The sequence below is a fragment of the Mesocricetus auratus genome, unplaced genomic scaffold (genome assembly GCF_017639785.1).
Source record: "Mesocricetus auratus isolate SY011 unplaced genomic scaffold, BCM_Maur_2.0 Super-Scaffold_100028, whole genome shotgun sequence".
In the NCBI taxonomy this organism is placed as follows: domain Eukaryota; kingdom Metazoa; phylum Chordata; class Mammalia; order Rodentia; family Cricetidae; genus Mesocricetus; species Mesocricetus auratus.
In genome coordinates this window covers 21,696,580-21,712,359 of record NW_024429209.1, presented here as the reverse complement: position 1 = coordinate 21,712,359, position 15,780 = coordinate 21,696,580, and the positions used below count along the sequence as shown (strand labels likewise).

The 15,780-nt window shown below is 37.0% G+C and overlaps 1 protein-coding gene across 1 annotated transcript in view; it reads left to right on the top strand.

Moving 5' to 3' along the window:
* Positions 1-5,148, top strand: part of Sycp2 (synaptonemal complex protein 2) — a 65,269-nt gene extending 60,121 nt beyond the window's left edge. Inside the window, exons 36-43 of the mRNA XM_040732975.1 lie at positions 189-344; positions 870-979; positions 2,326-2,420; positions 2,513-2,612; positions 2,972-3,030; positions 3,155-3,236; positions 3,338-3,394; positions 4,527-5,148. Coding sequence (XP_040588909.1) covers positions 189-344; positions 870-979; positions 2,326-2,420; positions 2,513-2,612; positions 2,972-3,030; positions 3,155-3,236; positions 3,338-3,394; positions 4,527-4,601 — 734 coding nt within the window. The 3' untranslated portion in view covers positions 4,602-5,148. The remainder of the gene's footprint in view (positions 1-188; positions 345-869; positions 980-2,325; positions 2,421-2,512; positions 2,613-2,971; positions 3,031-3,154; positions 3,237-3,337; positions 3,395-4,526) is intronic.
* The last annotated feature ends 10,632 nt before the right edge of the window (positions 5,149-15,780 follow it).

Genomic DNA, 15,780 nt, shown 5'->3' with positions numbered 1-15,780 from the left:
TAATTACTAATACTTTGAATTTACACCTAAATGAATTCTACATTTCAAGTAACGTAATTATTTGTTGACAGAAATAAAAGTATATGTACTTTAGCATAGTTGTTTAAAAGCTTTTTAATTAAAGCAGTGAAGTAGTTGGATGTATTCAATCAGATTTTTAGCACTATGATTTTTAACTGTTTCTTAAGGGCCCAGTCAACGTAGCCGCAAACGGCAGATGTACCTAGAAGAAGATGAGCTAAGAAATTCCAATGAAACAGAAGTGGAAGAGGCAGAAGAAAGACAACAATTGCTTCCCAAAAGACTGTGTCAGATGGAAGATTCAGATCATCACACCTACAAAAGTAAGCAGATCAAAACCCTGTCACACTGCAGTTACTTCAGGGTAGCTTCCTATAGTTTAACTTCAACAAAACGTAAGTCTCTTTGTAAAAACAACTTTGGGTGAGTCTAAGGTGGATATGGACCTTTATTCCTAATTTGACCTTATATAAAACCTGTAGCATGGGTCTTAAATACTCAGAGATTTTCCCCCATCATTCTATCATGTCTGACATTTAAATTGTACTGGATAATCTGAGTTCCCTGAAGTGTTAGTGTGTCACTAAATTCTCTTTAGGTGCTTCTGCCTTCTTAATGGATCAGATTTAAAAGTAACAAATATTGTACCTTAGTTGTTGTTTGTACCTCAATAGCCATATCAAAGGGTTCTGTGACAAGTAAAAATTTAATTTTTAATAAAAAAAAACCTCTTTTTTAGATTTAAACACAGCTTTTTTGTTCTCAGTCTGAGGACAAGGATACATTTTGTAGTAATGCCTATTTTAATATTACTGCATTGTTTACGTTTCTAATGTCTGAAATTACAGCTTCATTATCAACACCAGATTTTTCTATTCCTGAGGACTGGCGACAGGAGTTACCAGGTGTTGGAATGTTTTTTGATAACATCAGCTCAGACTATAAGAGGAAAACTAACGTGAGTTACCTCATTAGTTATACACAATACCATGGTGAAATACACTACAAGTCTATGGTAGATGATGGATGCCTTGTCTGATCCTTGGCCAACCAAACACCCATTTATGAATCTGACTTTGCATATGTGATAAATTGGAATGATTGTCAGATAAAAGTCATCTCTTATCACTTTCAGAAATCTCTCTCTCTCTCTCTCTCTCTCTCTCTCTATATATATATATATATATATATACTTATATGTGTATATATATATATTTCCTAATTATTCTGTTCAATTTTTCTTCACATTTTGACATTTTGGGTAGGTTGTGACTTTTCCTATTTTACCAATTTTTTTTCATGCCTCATGTTTAGGGATTTTACTTTATTGTTTTGTGTGTGCGAAGTGAGTATGCACACATACGTACTTGTGGAGGCCAGAGGTTTATGTCAGGTGTTTTCAGTTGTTCTCTGCCTTCTTTTTTTGAGAAATGATCTCTCAATGAAGATACAGTTTGTCTATTCAGCTATATTGTACTGGCTGACAAGCAAGCACAGCAAGTTTGTACCTCCCCAGAGTTGGTTTTACAAGTTCATGTAAAACCTGGCTTTTTATGTGGGTGCTGGGCATCTGAACTGGCATCTTCATGTTTGTATGGTAAGCACTTGACAGATAGTTATCTCCTTGTCCCTTTCTTTAGACATTTTAATCTCACAGTGGCTATTATTGGTGGAAAGTACACATAATATAGTATCTTATACTCCCAGCTTTCTGTGTCCTTAGTTTCTGAGGATTCAGTGAAATGATGTGTGCAAAGTATATCTTAAAAACAGTGTTTACCTATTGGTAAAAGGTAGAAAATCACATTTTCTTATGTCTTTATTTGAACAATGGCAAGTACATTTAGTATGTTATCAACCTCATCTCTTGATTGCCTTTTCCTTTTGTCCAAAGATAAGATCTGAAATTTTTTAAAATCTTCATTTTTTCCCTAAGGTCAAGATAATCTCTAATTTTACAGACTCTGTTATGTATCTCTGGTAGGTGAAAATATATTTGTGAAAAATGGTAAATTCTTATTAAGCTATGCTATTGAAGAAATCTATAATTAGTAGCAATTTTTATAAATACTATAAATATGTAGTATTCATAAAAGCAATAGAAAATTGAATTCTATTCAAATCCTAACCAACACAACTAGTCACTTCTCTGAGCTTATTATTAAAAAGTTGACTTTAAATAATTGCATTTTTAATTTTCTAAGTTTTCCTTAGTTGTTTGTGTTATGGAAAGACTTTTTCATAATAAAGTTTTGGTTAACTTATTTTTATAAAGACATTTTTAAGTTTAAAAGTATTTTTCAGACACAACATAAAATCATGGATGACTTTACTACAAAGACATTAAAATTGACTCAACAACATCTAATGGAAATGACCCACCAAGCTCGGGGACGCAGGTCTGTAACCACAAATCTGTATGGTGGGCCATGCATACTGTGTGCTTATGAGCTGTGGGCCTTGTGTTTCTAAAACAATCTCATTTTAATAGGGATGAAAATGTTGACAAATTCCAAGTCACTCTCCGAGACGAGCTGGAAAAAGCTGAGAGAGACTCACAGATGTTGCGAGATTTGGAGAAGGAGCTTGTGGTTTGTGTTTCTACAAGTTTAAAAAAACTAAGTGTAGCTCTTTTAAAATTGTTTTTTCTCTACGTTGAGAGACTTGTTGCAGGTTTTTGTTCTGTAATGCATAGCTTTATCTTATATCAACTGCATTTGAACTCGGAAATTGCAAAAAGTTTTATAATGATCTTTGATAATATGGGAGACATCTGAGAGATTTTACTTATAATACTTGTAATCTGGGGAAAAAAGATGTATGCTAAATGCAGTATTCTTAGCCTATATCCAGTTATTACTTAAATTTAGGGTAGTGGAGATACATTAATTCTACTTACAGGTTTTAATCATGTTAAAGTACAAGAGTTTTATTGTACCCTAAAACTTAGGACGTCGGGGAAAAATTAGTTCAGAAGATGAGGGCATACCACCGAAGTGAGCAGGAGAGGTTAGTATGCTTTTATTATTGGATAAGAGTTGTATGCTTGTAGATGAGATATAGCATATGCTGTACTGTAGCAATGAAATGTGAGCTGGTATATAAAAAGTGAATTCTCATTTTATTTCATTAGGCTTCGTGTTTTGAAAACATCACTGGATAAAAGTTTTGTTGTCTATAACTCTGTGTATGAAGAGACTATTTTTACATCTGAGGTATAAATTTACATACTTATCTGTAACCTTGATGTTAGTTTAACTTGTCTTTTTGTTGTAAAAATTCGATAAATTTCATGAGGAAACTATGTTGCTTACAGATGTGTTTGATGAAAGCAAACATGAAAATGCTGCAAGAGAAGCTACTTAAGGAAATGGTAAGTGAGCTGAGTGCTTTTTTCTATGTAATTACCACACTTTTGTGCCTTTTTCTGTCTATTCTTAAAACAGGTTCTTGATTTTGAGTCCAGGCTGGCCTTAAACTTGTAATCCTCCTACCTTAGCCTCCAGAATGCTCAGATTATAGCCAAGGGCCACAAGACTTGTTTACTTTTTTTTTTGTGGGGGTTAGGAAGAAGCTAGGTTCAACCTGGTGTCTTTTAGTTCTTTAAATTATAGGAACCTTGTTAGAGTAGATGAGGTGATGGATGAGAAAAAAAGATAATGATTTGCAAATGTAAAAACTGGGTTAAGAAATGGCCTGTTTGTAGTGTTTATAAACATTGTGTACTTTATCCAAAACCAAGCAACCCAGACTACTGAGTAGGAGAACTGTTACTTGCATAAGCAATGGCACTTCATTGACTTGACAAAACTTAGTTGACTTTCTAAAAACCAAGTAGACTAGTAGCCACATTCTAAGATGAAGTGCACCCCAGAAGAGACTCGTATCACTGTTTTCCATGGACATTTTAAGGATTTTCTCAAAGCTTTAAGTTTACATAATAATAGTGACCTTTATCTATACAAAGTATTAAAATACTGAGATCTTAATGGCATGCTTTACTGAGTGGTACAGACTGTGAAGCTGTAACCAGCCTCCCTCAGTTTGAGCAAACAAGCTGCCAACTTGGTCCTCATTAAAATTTTTTTCTAGATTTTTTTGGTTTGTTTTTTGTTGTTGTTGTTGTTGTTGTTGTTGTTGTTTTTGTTTTGTTTTTTCAATTCAGGGTTTCTCTGAGTAATATCCCAGCTGTCCTAGAACTCTCGCTGTAGACCAGGCTGGCCTTGAACTCATGGAAATCTGCCTGCCTATACCTCCCAAGTGCTGGGATTAAAGTAGTGTACCACCACTGTCCATCTAGATTTTTTTCCTTTTTTTTAACTTTCCCTTTAGTGTGTTTTTTTCATGTGAAGCTTTGAAAGATTGCAAGTCTTTTCTCTATTATTTTGAATATTGCAAATGATGGGAGAATTCTCTAGATACCTCCATATAGATCCTAAGGGATTGGGTGGAATGAACACTAATTTTATCTTTAAGCAAATAGTTGTTTTTCCCCTTGGTCACAGCATGAAGAGGAACTTCTTAACGTACGAAGAGGGCTGTCATCATTATTCAAGGTTCATGAAGGAAATGACATGTGAAATCTGGCTGATGTCAACACATTTTATCTGATTATTAGTTTTTGTGTATAACTAAAAAGAAAAGCAAAGTAGCCTTGCAAAAATGTGTCATCAAGCAGCTGCATGTTTATGTGAAGGGACCTCCAGACTCAAATGTTTTTTTAGAGATGAAAAAAATATGACTCTAATGCAGCATGTGTGCACTATGAAAAAACAGTAAAAGGACTGACTTATTTTGGATCATATTTATATTAAAGTGTATTTTTAAATACAATTTTGGGGTAGATATGCTGAAATTTGCATAATAGATTAGAATATACAAGTAGTAAAATATTAGCCATCCTTTGAAAAGGGAAGATACTCTGCTTTAAAATGTGTGCTTGTTAGTATTTTCATTGAGGTATTTCTTATTCTAGTGTACCAAAAACATACTAAAGACCTGAAATTGTAGCTACTTCATAAATATTTTAACTCCAAAGCAGGCCGCTTTGATAATGCTTTCTAAGTTCCTGATATTCATATAATATTCTGTTAGATTATTTTTGAAATAAATGCGTACTTCACTTGAGTAAATATAATTACTTTATGATCACCATTCTATTTTATGAACCATGAATTACAAGCTACCTTCAGTCAAACACTTGAAGGACAATACCAGGTAGCTTTGTTCTCCTTTGTCTATTTCAAGGTGGTGTAGAGTATTTGAACAATACCAGTATTCAGTGTTATAATGGTAAAGTGGCTTCTTACTCAAGTATAAAATACATTTTCAGTGGGTTCAGTTGACATCAGCTAAGATTTTTAAGATTTTTGAGGAAAGTGATGGAGTTTCTAATTTCAAAAGAAAAAGATATTTATATTTTATTAGCTCATTAAATAGTTTTGTATATAGCAAAGGCTTACTAATTTGTAGCTCTTGTTTTATTTTTGAGAACAGGGTCTGTGTAGATCTGGCTAACCTCAAATTCAGATCTGCCTACTAAGATTAAAGACATGCTCCCCTACATCTAGCCTTAAGATGGTATATTTGTAATGGTTAGTTTTAGTGTTTTTCAAATTGTTGTGTATTTTCAAACACATTAAGTAAAAGTTATCCTTAAGATTATTCTAAAATAATCCTTAGAAGGAAATAATTCAACTTCTTTTTCATGAAACAGAAGTTTTGAGTGAGATAAATGGTTATGCTGTTTTGAACTTTAATATATACTATGACACCAAAAGGAATTTAGTGCAATGGGCTATCACAATAACGAAATACATTTTAATAGCAATAGTCTGTTATTTACCCAACTTTATGTTCATTTTTCATAAATCAGGTAATTTATTTTGATTGTAAGTTTGAGTATAGAAACTCAAAATAGACTTGATAATTTAGCTATGAGTTGTTCTGGCATTCATTTTTAGGATTTATGACATATTCATTTATTTTTAAATTTAGGCCAGGAGTTAGAAAACTTACTATTCAAGGTTCATGTGATAATGCTTTAGGTTTTGTGGGACAAGAAACAATTTGGAATTAGAATGTATTTCATTTAGAAATACCAGAACTGGTCAGAGAAATGGGTAGGCTAATTGCATATCCTTACCTTTTCCACCTCTCCTCCAAATCCAATCCCCTAGTCTTATCCTCCAATGTAGTAGGCAATCTACTGTGGCCTCCCTTTTCCTTTCTACCCCCATCTTCAGGAAATCATGCAGATCTTCTCCTCAAATTTTGCCTGACTCATCCCTTTCTCCCAATCCCCCAACTCCAGCTGACATTCCTTGGGAGCTTGCAGGCCACACTAACCAAAGAAGCAGATAGAGGTAATTATAGATCTTTTCAGATTTTTCCCTCTTCTCCAAATCTAGTTACTAAGTCTCACCCTCAGCTGTATAGCAGACCACTTGTTATAAATGTCCTCTCCTTGTTCTCTGCCACTCCAAGACCCTGCTTTTCTTCCTTCTGTGGGAGCCCCTCATCACTGTCTTCATTCCAATCCCTAAGGATTGGCTCCCAGTACCTAGAAGTGCATTCTATACAGAACTTCCAGTGTCCACACCTGGCAAGATCCCAGAACAATTCCTTACTAGGTAACAGAGGGCCACCATATCCTCCTAAGAACCAGAGTGGACAACAGAATGCAAGGAACAAAACAGCTAAGCAACAAAAGCAAGACCAGATGAATTACAATCATCCCAAACCTGGATACCTGTACAGCAGCATAAAAACACAGTAGCACCCAGGATAATATGTCTTATGTCTCTACTAGAGCCTAGGAACCCTACTACAGTAGGCTGCAATGATATATTATTTATGATTCAATAAAGCTTGCCTGAGGGTTCAGAATGCAAAGCTAACTACAAGCCATAGAGGCCAAGTAGTGGTGGCACACACCTTTAATCCCAGCGACAGCGACAGATGGATCTCTGAGTTCAAGACCACCCAGGGCCACACAAGAGTGAATCAGTCTAAAAGAGAAATAGAGCTCACACCTTTAATCCCAGCACTAGGGAGGTATAAAAGGAAGAAGCAAAGGGCCTCATGTGAGATTTAGTTTCCAGTCAGGGGGAGCATTGCCTCTAAGGATTCATGCAGACAGGATCACCCATTTCAGTATGAGGTAGAGTTAAAGCTACTGGCTTTGGCTGGCTGCTTTGTTTTTCTGTTCTTCAGCTTGAACCCCGATATCTGTCTCTGGGTTTTTGTTATTCATGTTACAGTAGGCCTTGAGATATTCAACATAGCTCAAGCACAAGGCAAGACTTTAAAGAAATCTATGAAAACACAAACAAGCAGTGGAAAGAAATAAGTAAAACAGTTCAGGACCTGGAAGTGAAAATAGAATCAATAGAGAAAACCCAAAATGAGGAAAATCTGGAAATGAAAAGTAAGTTCGGAACTCAAAAAAAAGGAACATCAGAGGAAAATCTTACCAACATAATACAAGAGATGGAGGAGAGAATATCAGGCATTGAAGACAAGATAGAAGAAATCAATGTCACAGTCAAAGAAAATGGTAAATCTAAAATACTCCAGACACAAAACAGCCAGGAAATCTGACATGAAAAATTCCAAATCCACAAATTATAGGAATAGAAGAGGGGAAGTAGAATCCCAGGCCAAAGGCACAGAATATATTTTCAACAAAATAATAGACAGTTGCCCTAACCTAAAGGTTGTCTATCAAGGTACAAGAAGCATGCAGAACACCAAATAAGCTGGACCAGAAAAATAATTCCTCTAAGCACATGTGGTGATTTGAATGAAAATGGCACATAGGCTCATAGGAAGTGACATGATTTGAAGAGCTAAGAACATGTGGCCTCGGTGGAAGTGTCACTTAGGCTTTGAGGTTTCAGAAGCTTAAGCCAGGCATAGTAGCTGATTGACTTCTTTCTGCTGCTTGTCAACCCAGATACAGAATTCTCAGCTTCTCCAGCACCATATATGCCTGCATGCTGTCATGCTTTCTGCCATGGTGATAATATATTAAACCTCTGAACTGTAAGCCAAGTCCCAATTGATGTTTTCCTTTATAAGAGTTGTGGTGGTCATGGTATCTCTTCACAGCAATAGAATCCCTAACTAAGATGATCCTGGTGCCAGGAGTGGGGTATTGCTGTTATAGGCTTGATAGTGGTCTTGTTTGGAAGAATGTGGACTTTGGATTAGGAAAGCAGACTGTTTTAAGTGGTTTAATAGTGCATACTTAGTAGAAGCATAAAAAACAGTGGTGCTGAGGGTGATCTGAACTGTGTGTGGTGGGGGGTCTGGCTCAAGAGGAGAAGAATTAATGTATGTGCATGTGGCCTTGTGATATTTTGGCAAAGAATGTAGCTGCTTTCTGTCCTTGTCCAAAAAAATCTACTTATGCATTAACATCTTTAGCAAAGATTTCTAGACTGTCTGGTATTGACTTGCCTTGTTATGGCCATGCTTATGCAGATCTATAGTGAACATTAGCAAGCTGAGCAAGAAAAATCCAAAATTTACAGTTTGGAGAGAAAAGGGGCACCATGAACTGTAACCAGATTAAAGAAGTCTGAATCTAAGTGGAATAATTGGAGTGGTGACCTTAGAGCGAGACCCCACCTGGCCAAGCTTTGACTTGGGAAAAGCTTAGGCCCCGGTGTGGTGGGGCACAATTTTAATCCCCATACTTGAAAGGAAGAGGCTTGCAGATCTCTAAATTTAAGGCCAGTCTGGTCTAAAGAGCCAAGTTCCAAAACAGCAAGCTTATTAGGCAATGAAGGAAACCATTGAAAACAGGGAGCTGGTGAAATGTCTTTGAATGAGGGAGCCATGTTTCAGCACCAGCAAACAGCCAAACTTGGTAGCTTCAGCCACATGGTGTTCTGGTTTTAGTCCATGATACAAATGAGGAATTATGGAATTTTGCTTAGAGACTAAGGAAAACCACTTGGGCCAGGCATGTGTCAGGGGTATCTCTGCATGGAGACCCAGAAAGCTATTGTGTGAAGCTGTGAAAGTGAAACCTAGATTTCCATGGAGATCCCAAGATGTTGGTGATGTCAGAGATGTGAGATACCTGCAGAGAGAGCTGGAGACTAGGTATGGAACCAGCCCAAGTGAAGTGTGCTACCGTCAACACAGCTGGAAGGAGTTCGAGATCTGAAGAGGGTTTTGATGACAGGGAGATATAAAGCTTGGAGTTTGCTCAGCTGGTTTTAAATCTTGGTTTGGTCTATTATTTACTCACTGTGGTCTCTTTCCTCCCTGTTGGAATGGTAATATATATCCTGTGCCATTATATATTGGAAGTATGTGACCTGCTTTTTTATTTTGATTTTACAGAGGGATATAATTAATAAGTATCATGAGTCTCTGAAGAGACTGAACTTTGGATATTTAAACAGCTGAGACAATTACAGACTATGGATGGAGATTTTTGAAGTTGGATGGAATGCATTTTGCATTATGATATGACTACAAGCCTGTGGAGGCCAGAAAGTGGAATGTGGTCATAGAGAATGGCATTATGTGGAGGGATTAGGATGTGTGGCCTTGTTGAGTATATATGGCCTTGTTGGTGGAAGTGTGTCACTGCAGGTAGGTTTTGAGGTTTCAGAAGCTTAAGCCAGGCTCAGTTGTGTTGCTCCTTTCTGTTCCTAAATAGACCTAACAGACACAGAATATTTTTGTGGAAGAAATATTGAGCACATACTCTAACACAAAGCAAAACTTGACAAATAGAAGAAAATTGACTACCGCTGATTAAAGCTGGATATCAGAAACTGTAGAAAACTTACAAACTCATGGAGACTGAATAACTCACTACTGAATGAAAAATGGTCAAGACAGAAATTAAGAAATGACTTTCTAGAATTGAATGAAAATGCAACATATCCAAACTAATGGAACAGAATGAAGTAAGTTTTAAGAGGCAAGTCTAAAGAGAACTAAGTGCCTACATTTAAAAAAATGGAGCAATCTTATACTAGTAACTTAACAATATACTTGGAAGATTTAGAAGGAAAAAAGAAATGACATCCAAAAGGACCAGATAGCAAGAACTAATCAAATTCAGGGTTGAAATCAGTAAAATTGAAACAAAACAGCTAGTATCCCACTTGTTGGGAGTACAAACTTATGTGTCCACTATGGAAATAAGTGTGGCAGTTCCATGGGAAGATTAGAATCTCAAGATCCAGGTATGTCTCTCTTGGGCATATACCCAAAGGATGCTTCATTCTATCACAGAGATACTTGATTAACTGTGTTCACTGTTATTCTATTCATAGTAGTCAGAAGCTGGAAACAATGTAGATGTCCCTCAACAGAAAAATGGATAAAACAAAGTGTCATGGTACATTTACATAATGAAATACTGAAATGAATATCAATTACTAAAAAAATCATGAAATTCATATGTAAATGGATGGAACTAAGAAAAATCATAGTGAAGTAACCCAGACTCAGAAGGACAAATATGGTAAGAGCTGTTAAGTTAATAATAAGCAAGCTACAATCTGTATAACCACAGAGGTTAGGTATAGAGTAAGGGACTAAGGAGGATAGATTTTTCTAGTTAAGGGAAATGGAATAGATACTCTATTTCAGAAGGTGTGGGTTGGAACAGGAAGATTGAGCAGGAAAGGGAAGGAAAGAGGAAGGGAATAGAGAGAGATGGCTAAAATTAAGGGCCTTTTGAAGAATAGCATGGAAATCTAATAAAGTAGAAACTTCCTAAATTATATACATATATGAATACAATCTAAATGAAATCTCCTAATAATGGGACAAAGAGCTCCAACTGAACATCTCTTCTTACCAAGTGAAGCTTCCAGTACCAGCAATGAGTTCCATTTAATGGTGTTGTTGACCAAATAGGTCCCATGGGAGCCCACAAACAACCCAGGCTGTTGCTGAGGCTATCAGTTGCTCTCTACAAACTGATGGCCAGGTCCTATTGCTGGAAACAACACCTATACAACTTACTGAATATAGACAAATCAAGCCAGATACCTACCTACAGCCTTCACTCCTGTGTTCTTGGTATTGGAAGGTACTCTGCACACTACCAAAGGAGAAACAAAAACACCAACTGAGCTACAAACCCTTATGTTTACAATGATATTTTATCTACAAGATGTGTTAATGCAATGGTGGCACAAAGCTTCTTTGAATAACCAACAAATAGCTGATTTGACTTAAGTCCATTTCACAAGATGGAGCCCATACACCCAATGCTGCTTGGGTGGCTAGATAGCCTAGAGACCTCTAGAGTAAAACCAACTACTACTGTTCTACCTAAGGAACATCAGCAATAAAATGACTCCTAATATGCTGTTAAATATCATTGCCTTGCTCAGCCATCATCACAGAGGAGCTTCCTCCTGCAGCAGATGGAAACAAATACAGAGACCCACAGCCAGACTGTATGAAGAGAGACCTTGGAACACTCAACCCTACATAGGATATTTCCATAAAATACTCTCCCCTCAGCCTTAGGGAACCCTGTGAAAGAAGAGGCAGAAAGTGTTAGAACCAGAGGGAACGGAAGACACCAGGGAAATGAGGCCTTCTAAATGCAATAGGACCAACGCACATTTAACTCAACAGAAACTGAGGGGACATATATAGAGCTTGCATGAGTCTGTATCAGATATGGTTCTAGAACTTAATGGAGAAAGATAAACGTGCCCCCATCCCTAACTCAGAGGCTATGTCCAATTGATAACCACTTCACGTGAACATTTAGTCTTCTCCAATGGAGTGTCATTGGGAACACAAACTACATGCCCAGCAGTAGATAGCCAACAGAAAACAAAGGAACCTTTGAAGTTTCATTGTCTCTAACTGTAGTATCAGGGCTCTCTCATATATATGAGAAATTTCAATCCTAAAATTTTAATACTGAATTTTGCTGGCAAGTTTTGAAGTTTACATCCCAGCCTGTTTCCTCTCCCTTTGTTCCTTCAAGCCACACACACGCTCTCTCTCTCCCTCTCTCCCTCTCTCTCTCTCTCTCTCTCTCTCTCTCTCTCTCTCTCTCTCTCTCTCTCTCTCTCTCTCTCTCTCTCTCTCTCATATACCAGGTCTCCCATGGATATCAATAAAACATGGGATATCAGGTTACAGTGGGACTAAGCACCTCCCCATGCATTAAGGCAAGGAAACCCAATATGAAGAATAGGTTCCCAAAGCCAGCAAAAGAGAGATAGGCCCTACTCCCACTGTTAGGAGACACACAAGAATACCAAGCTACACAACTGTAACATACATGCAGAGGGCCTAGATCATTCCTATGCAGGCTCCCTGGTTATCAGTTTATCAGTTTTGTCTCTGTGAGCCCCTACGAGCCCAGGTTAATTAATTCTGTGGGTTTTCTTCTAGTGTCCTTAACATCTCTGGCTCCTACAATCCTTTCTTTCCTCCTTTCACAGGATTCCCCAAGTTCCACCTGGATGTGGATCTCTGCATCTGTTTTCATCAGTTTGCTTGGCAAAGCCTTTCTGATGACAGTTGGGTTAGGTACCAGTCTATGAATATAGCAGAACGTCATTAGGCATCATTACATTGACACTTTTTTTTGCCAGGCATATTTGATTCTATCTTAGCTGTCTGGATCCTGGCACGTGTCAGGGGTGGGCTACCTCTCATGGCATGAGTCTCGGGCTGGACCAGTCATTTGTCGGCCACAGTCTCTGTGCCACCCTTATTCCAGAAGGACAGACTATAGGTCAAAAGTTATGTGGCTGGATTGGAGTCCCAATCCTTCCACTGGAAGTCTTACCTGGTCACAGGAGATGGCCAGTTCAGGCTGCATATCTGCTATTGCAAGGTGTTTACCTAGAGTCATCCTGGTAGATTCATGGGAGTTTCCCTTGCCCTACATTTCTATCTTACACTGAAATGCCCCCTTTTCCAGTCATCTGTTTCAGTATCTCGTCCTCCATTCCCCCACCTGAATCCTCATGTTCCCATCCCCACCCACCCCCAGTCTAACCACAAAATCTATTTCCCCTTCCTAGAGTGATCCAGGCATCCTCCCTAGAGCCGCCTTCTTTTACCTAGCCTCTCTGGGTCTGTGGATTGTAGCCTAGTTATCCTTTACAGCTAATACCTACTTATAAGCGAATACATACTATGCTTGTCTTTCTGGATCTGGGTTACCTCATTCAGGATGATATTTTTCTAGTTCATCCATCTGCCTTCAAATTTCACCATGTTATTGTTTTTCAAAGCTGAGTAATACTCCATTGTATAACTGTACCACCTTTTCTTTATCCATTCTTCCATTGACAGGTTTCCAGTTTCTAGCTATTATGAATAAAGCTGCTATGAACATAGCTGAGCAAGTGTCCTTGTGGTGGAGTGGGGTGTCCTTTGGGTATATGACCAGGAGAGGTATATCTGGGTCTTGAGGTAGATTGATTTCCAATTTTCTGAGAAGATGACATACTAATTTCCAAAGAGGCTGTACAAGTTTGCACTTCCACCAACAATGGAGAAGTATTCCCCATTCCACATTCTCTTCAGCATGAACTGTCACTTGTGTTTTTGATCTTATATATTTTGACAGATGTAAGATAGAATCTGTGTAGTTTTGATTTGTGTTTCTCTGATGAATAGGATGCTTAACATTTGTTTTTCAGCCATTTGGAATTCTCTGTTGAGAATTCTGTTTAGATTTGTACCCCATTTTTAAAGAGTTCTTTATATATTTTGGAAATTAGCCCTGTGTTGAGATGTCGGATTGGTGAAGATCTTTTCCTGTTCTGTAGGCTGCAGTTTTGTCTTATTGACAGTGTGTTTTGCCTTACAGAAGCTTTTCATTTTCATGAGGTCCCATTCTTTCATTACATTTTTTTACTTTTTTCTGTTTTTTTCCTAACCCTTTAGGTACTTTGTGTATATATATGCTTCCAGTTTTGTGTTTTTTAAAATGATATTCTTGAATGTGCAAATGAGTGGATCTCTATATCTTTTTCTTGGGCTCTTTTCCCTTCTGTTTGTTTTTCTCCTACTCCATTGTGTTGGTTTTCATTTAATTTTATTGTATTTTTTCTTATACTTTAGAAGCCTGTTCATTTTCAAATAAGAGAAAGAGTGTGCATCTTGATGGGAGCGGAGGTAGGGAGGATCTGGGAAGAGTAGAGGGAGGGGAAACTATTTTCAAGATTAATGAAAAAATCTATAAAAGAAAACAGTTTCTCCTTTGACAGATGTACTTAAATGTGTCATCTTATTAATCAAGATCATCTAAATAAATAGTAAGTGAAAATGTTTCTTTCTACTTTAAACTTGAATTTCTGCAATCAGTCTTTAAGCTGTCTGTCATAGTTTGGTGAATTTACATTGTATTTCATATTTTAAAAAAATACCAGAACCATCAGCTTACAGACCATTTTAAATAAGAGCTGTTCAGATTTGACATGTGGGCTACAGTTTATATTTAGGAGGGAGGATTAGTTGTTGCATCCTTTTGTCCCTCAACTAGAAATAGTTGTGATTGTAGCCCCAACACTTGAGAACCTGAGGTGGAAGAACACTTTGAATCTACCAGAGGCCAATATGAGCAATAGAGTAAGACCCCATCTCAGAAAGGCAAAAGCTTTCCTCTGTTCTTACCTTCCACAGAAATAGTAAGCCAGACCAATTTCTCAATAGCAGAGGTAAGTGGAGTGAATTCTGCTAAATTTTTAAGTTATCTATTACAGACCTATTGAAAATAAATGGTCTTTGTAGATAGTGCCTAACATTTTTTACCTGGATTGCAATCTGCAACCTTGATGGGGTAGTTCTACTCATTCTCAACCAGCTGGAGGCTAAAACCTATCCCAGATATATGCATGGAAAGGAGACAAAACAGGAAAACAACTTAAGTAGAAACCTAAACACCAGACTGAATATTACTATATTGATCTACATACTGCCACATCCTAATACCACACAAACTTAATAGGCCAACTTGGCCTTAGAATTCATGGGCGCCTATAAGGTTTTCCTATAGCTTTTAGTTCCATGCCAAATTTTCTAAATAACTTTGCTAAATTCTAATTGCTAGAATGGATTTCTTCAGCCATTTTATCACCTTTACCCTGTAAACAGTTACCTAATCATTTACTGTACATGATGGGTTCACATTTTTAAGTTTCTTGGCATGTTCAAACATTGGAGTAAGAATAATATTTAAAGAATTCTGGGCAAAAAAACACTTAGGAAATTAATGTCAACAAACCTAACATGCAATATAAAAAGAGTAAGATGATGTTTCCTCAACCATGCTTTGCACACACTATGAATTCCCAGATAGAAACAGAAGGAAGAGGGTATTGTGTACTCAGCAGGCACCAGAATTACACCAATGTATTATATTTCTGTGGGAAAATACCAAATTTCATTTAGAAGGGATAATGTGTAACATGTATATAATAGCATTTCAGCATCTGTAGGAATAAAATAGATAACACTTTCAGATTTATTTCCTGTTATTGATGAGATACTGTAACTTTTAAAATTTGTTTACATTTTCAGGCTAAAGACTTTTAAAATATTTTTGTTCTGAATTTTTATTGTTCTGAACATAAAACTTGTTCTTACAGAATCGTGACTGCTAGCTTATTGTTTATTGTATTTCTGTATCACTATCTGTGCACAGAAGAAAAGCTTGTAATAACTTACAGGTATTGACTTTTTGAAGACACTAGCATATACTGGTTTATTTGCCTATTTTTGGTTGCTCCATTAAAA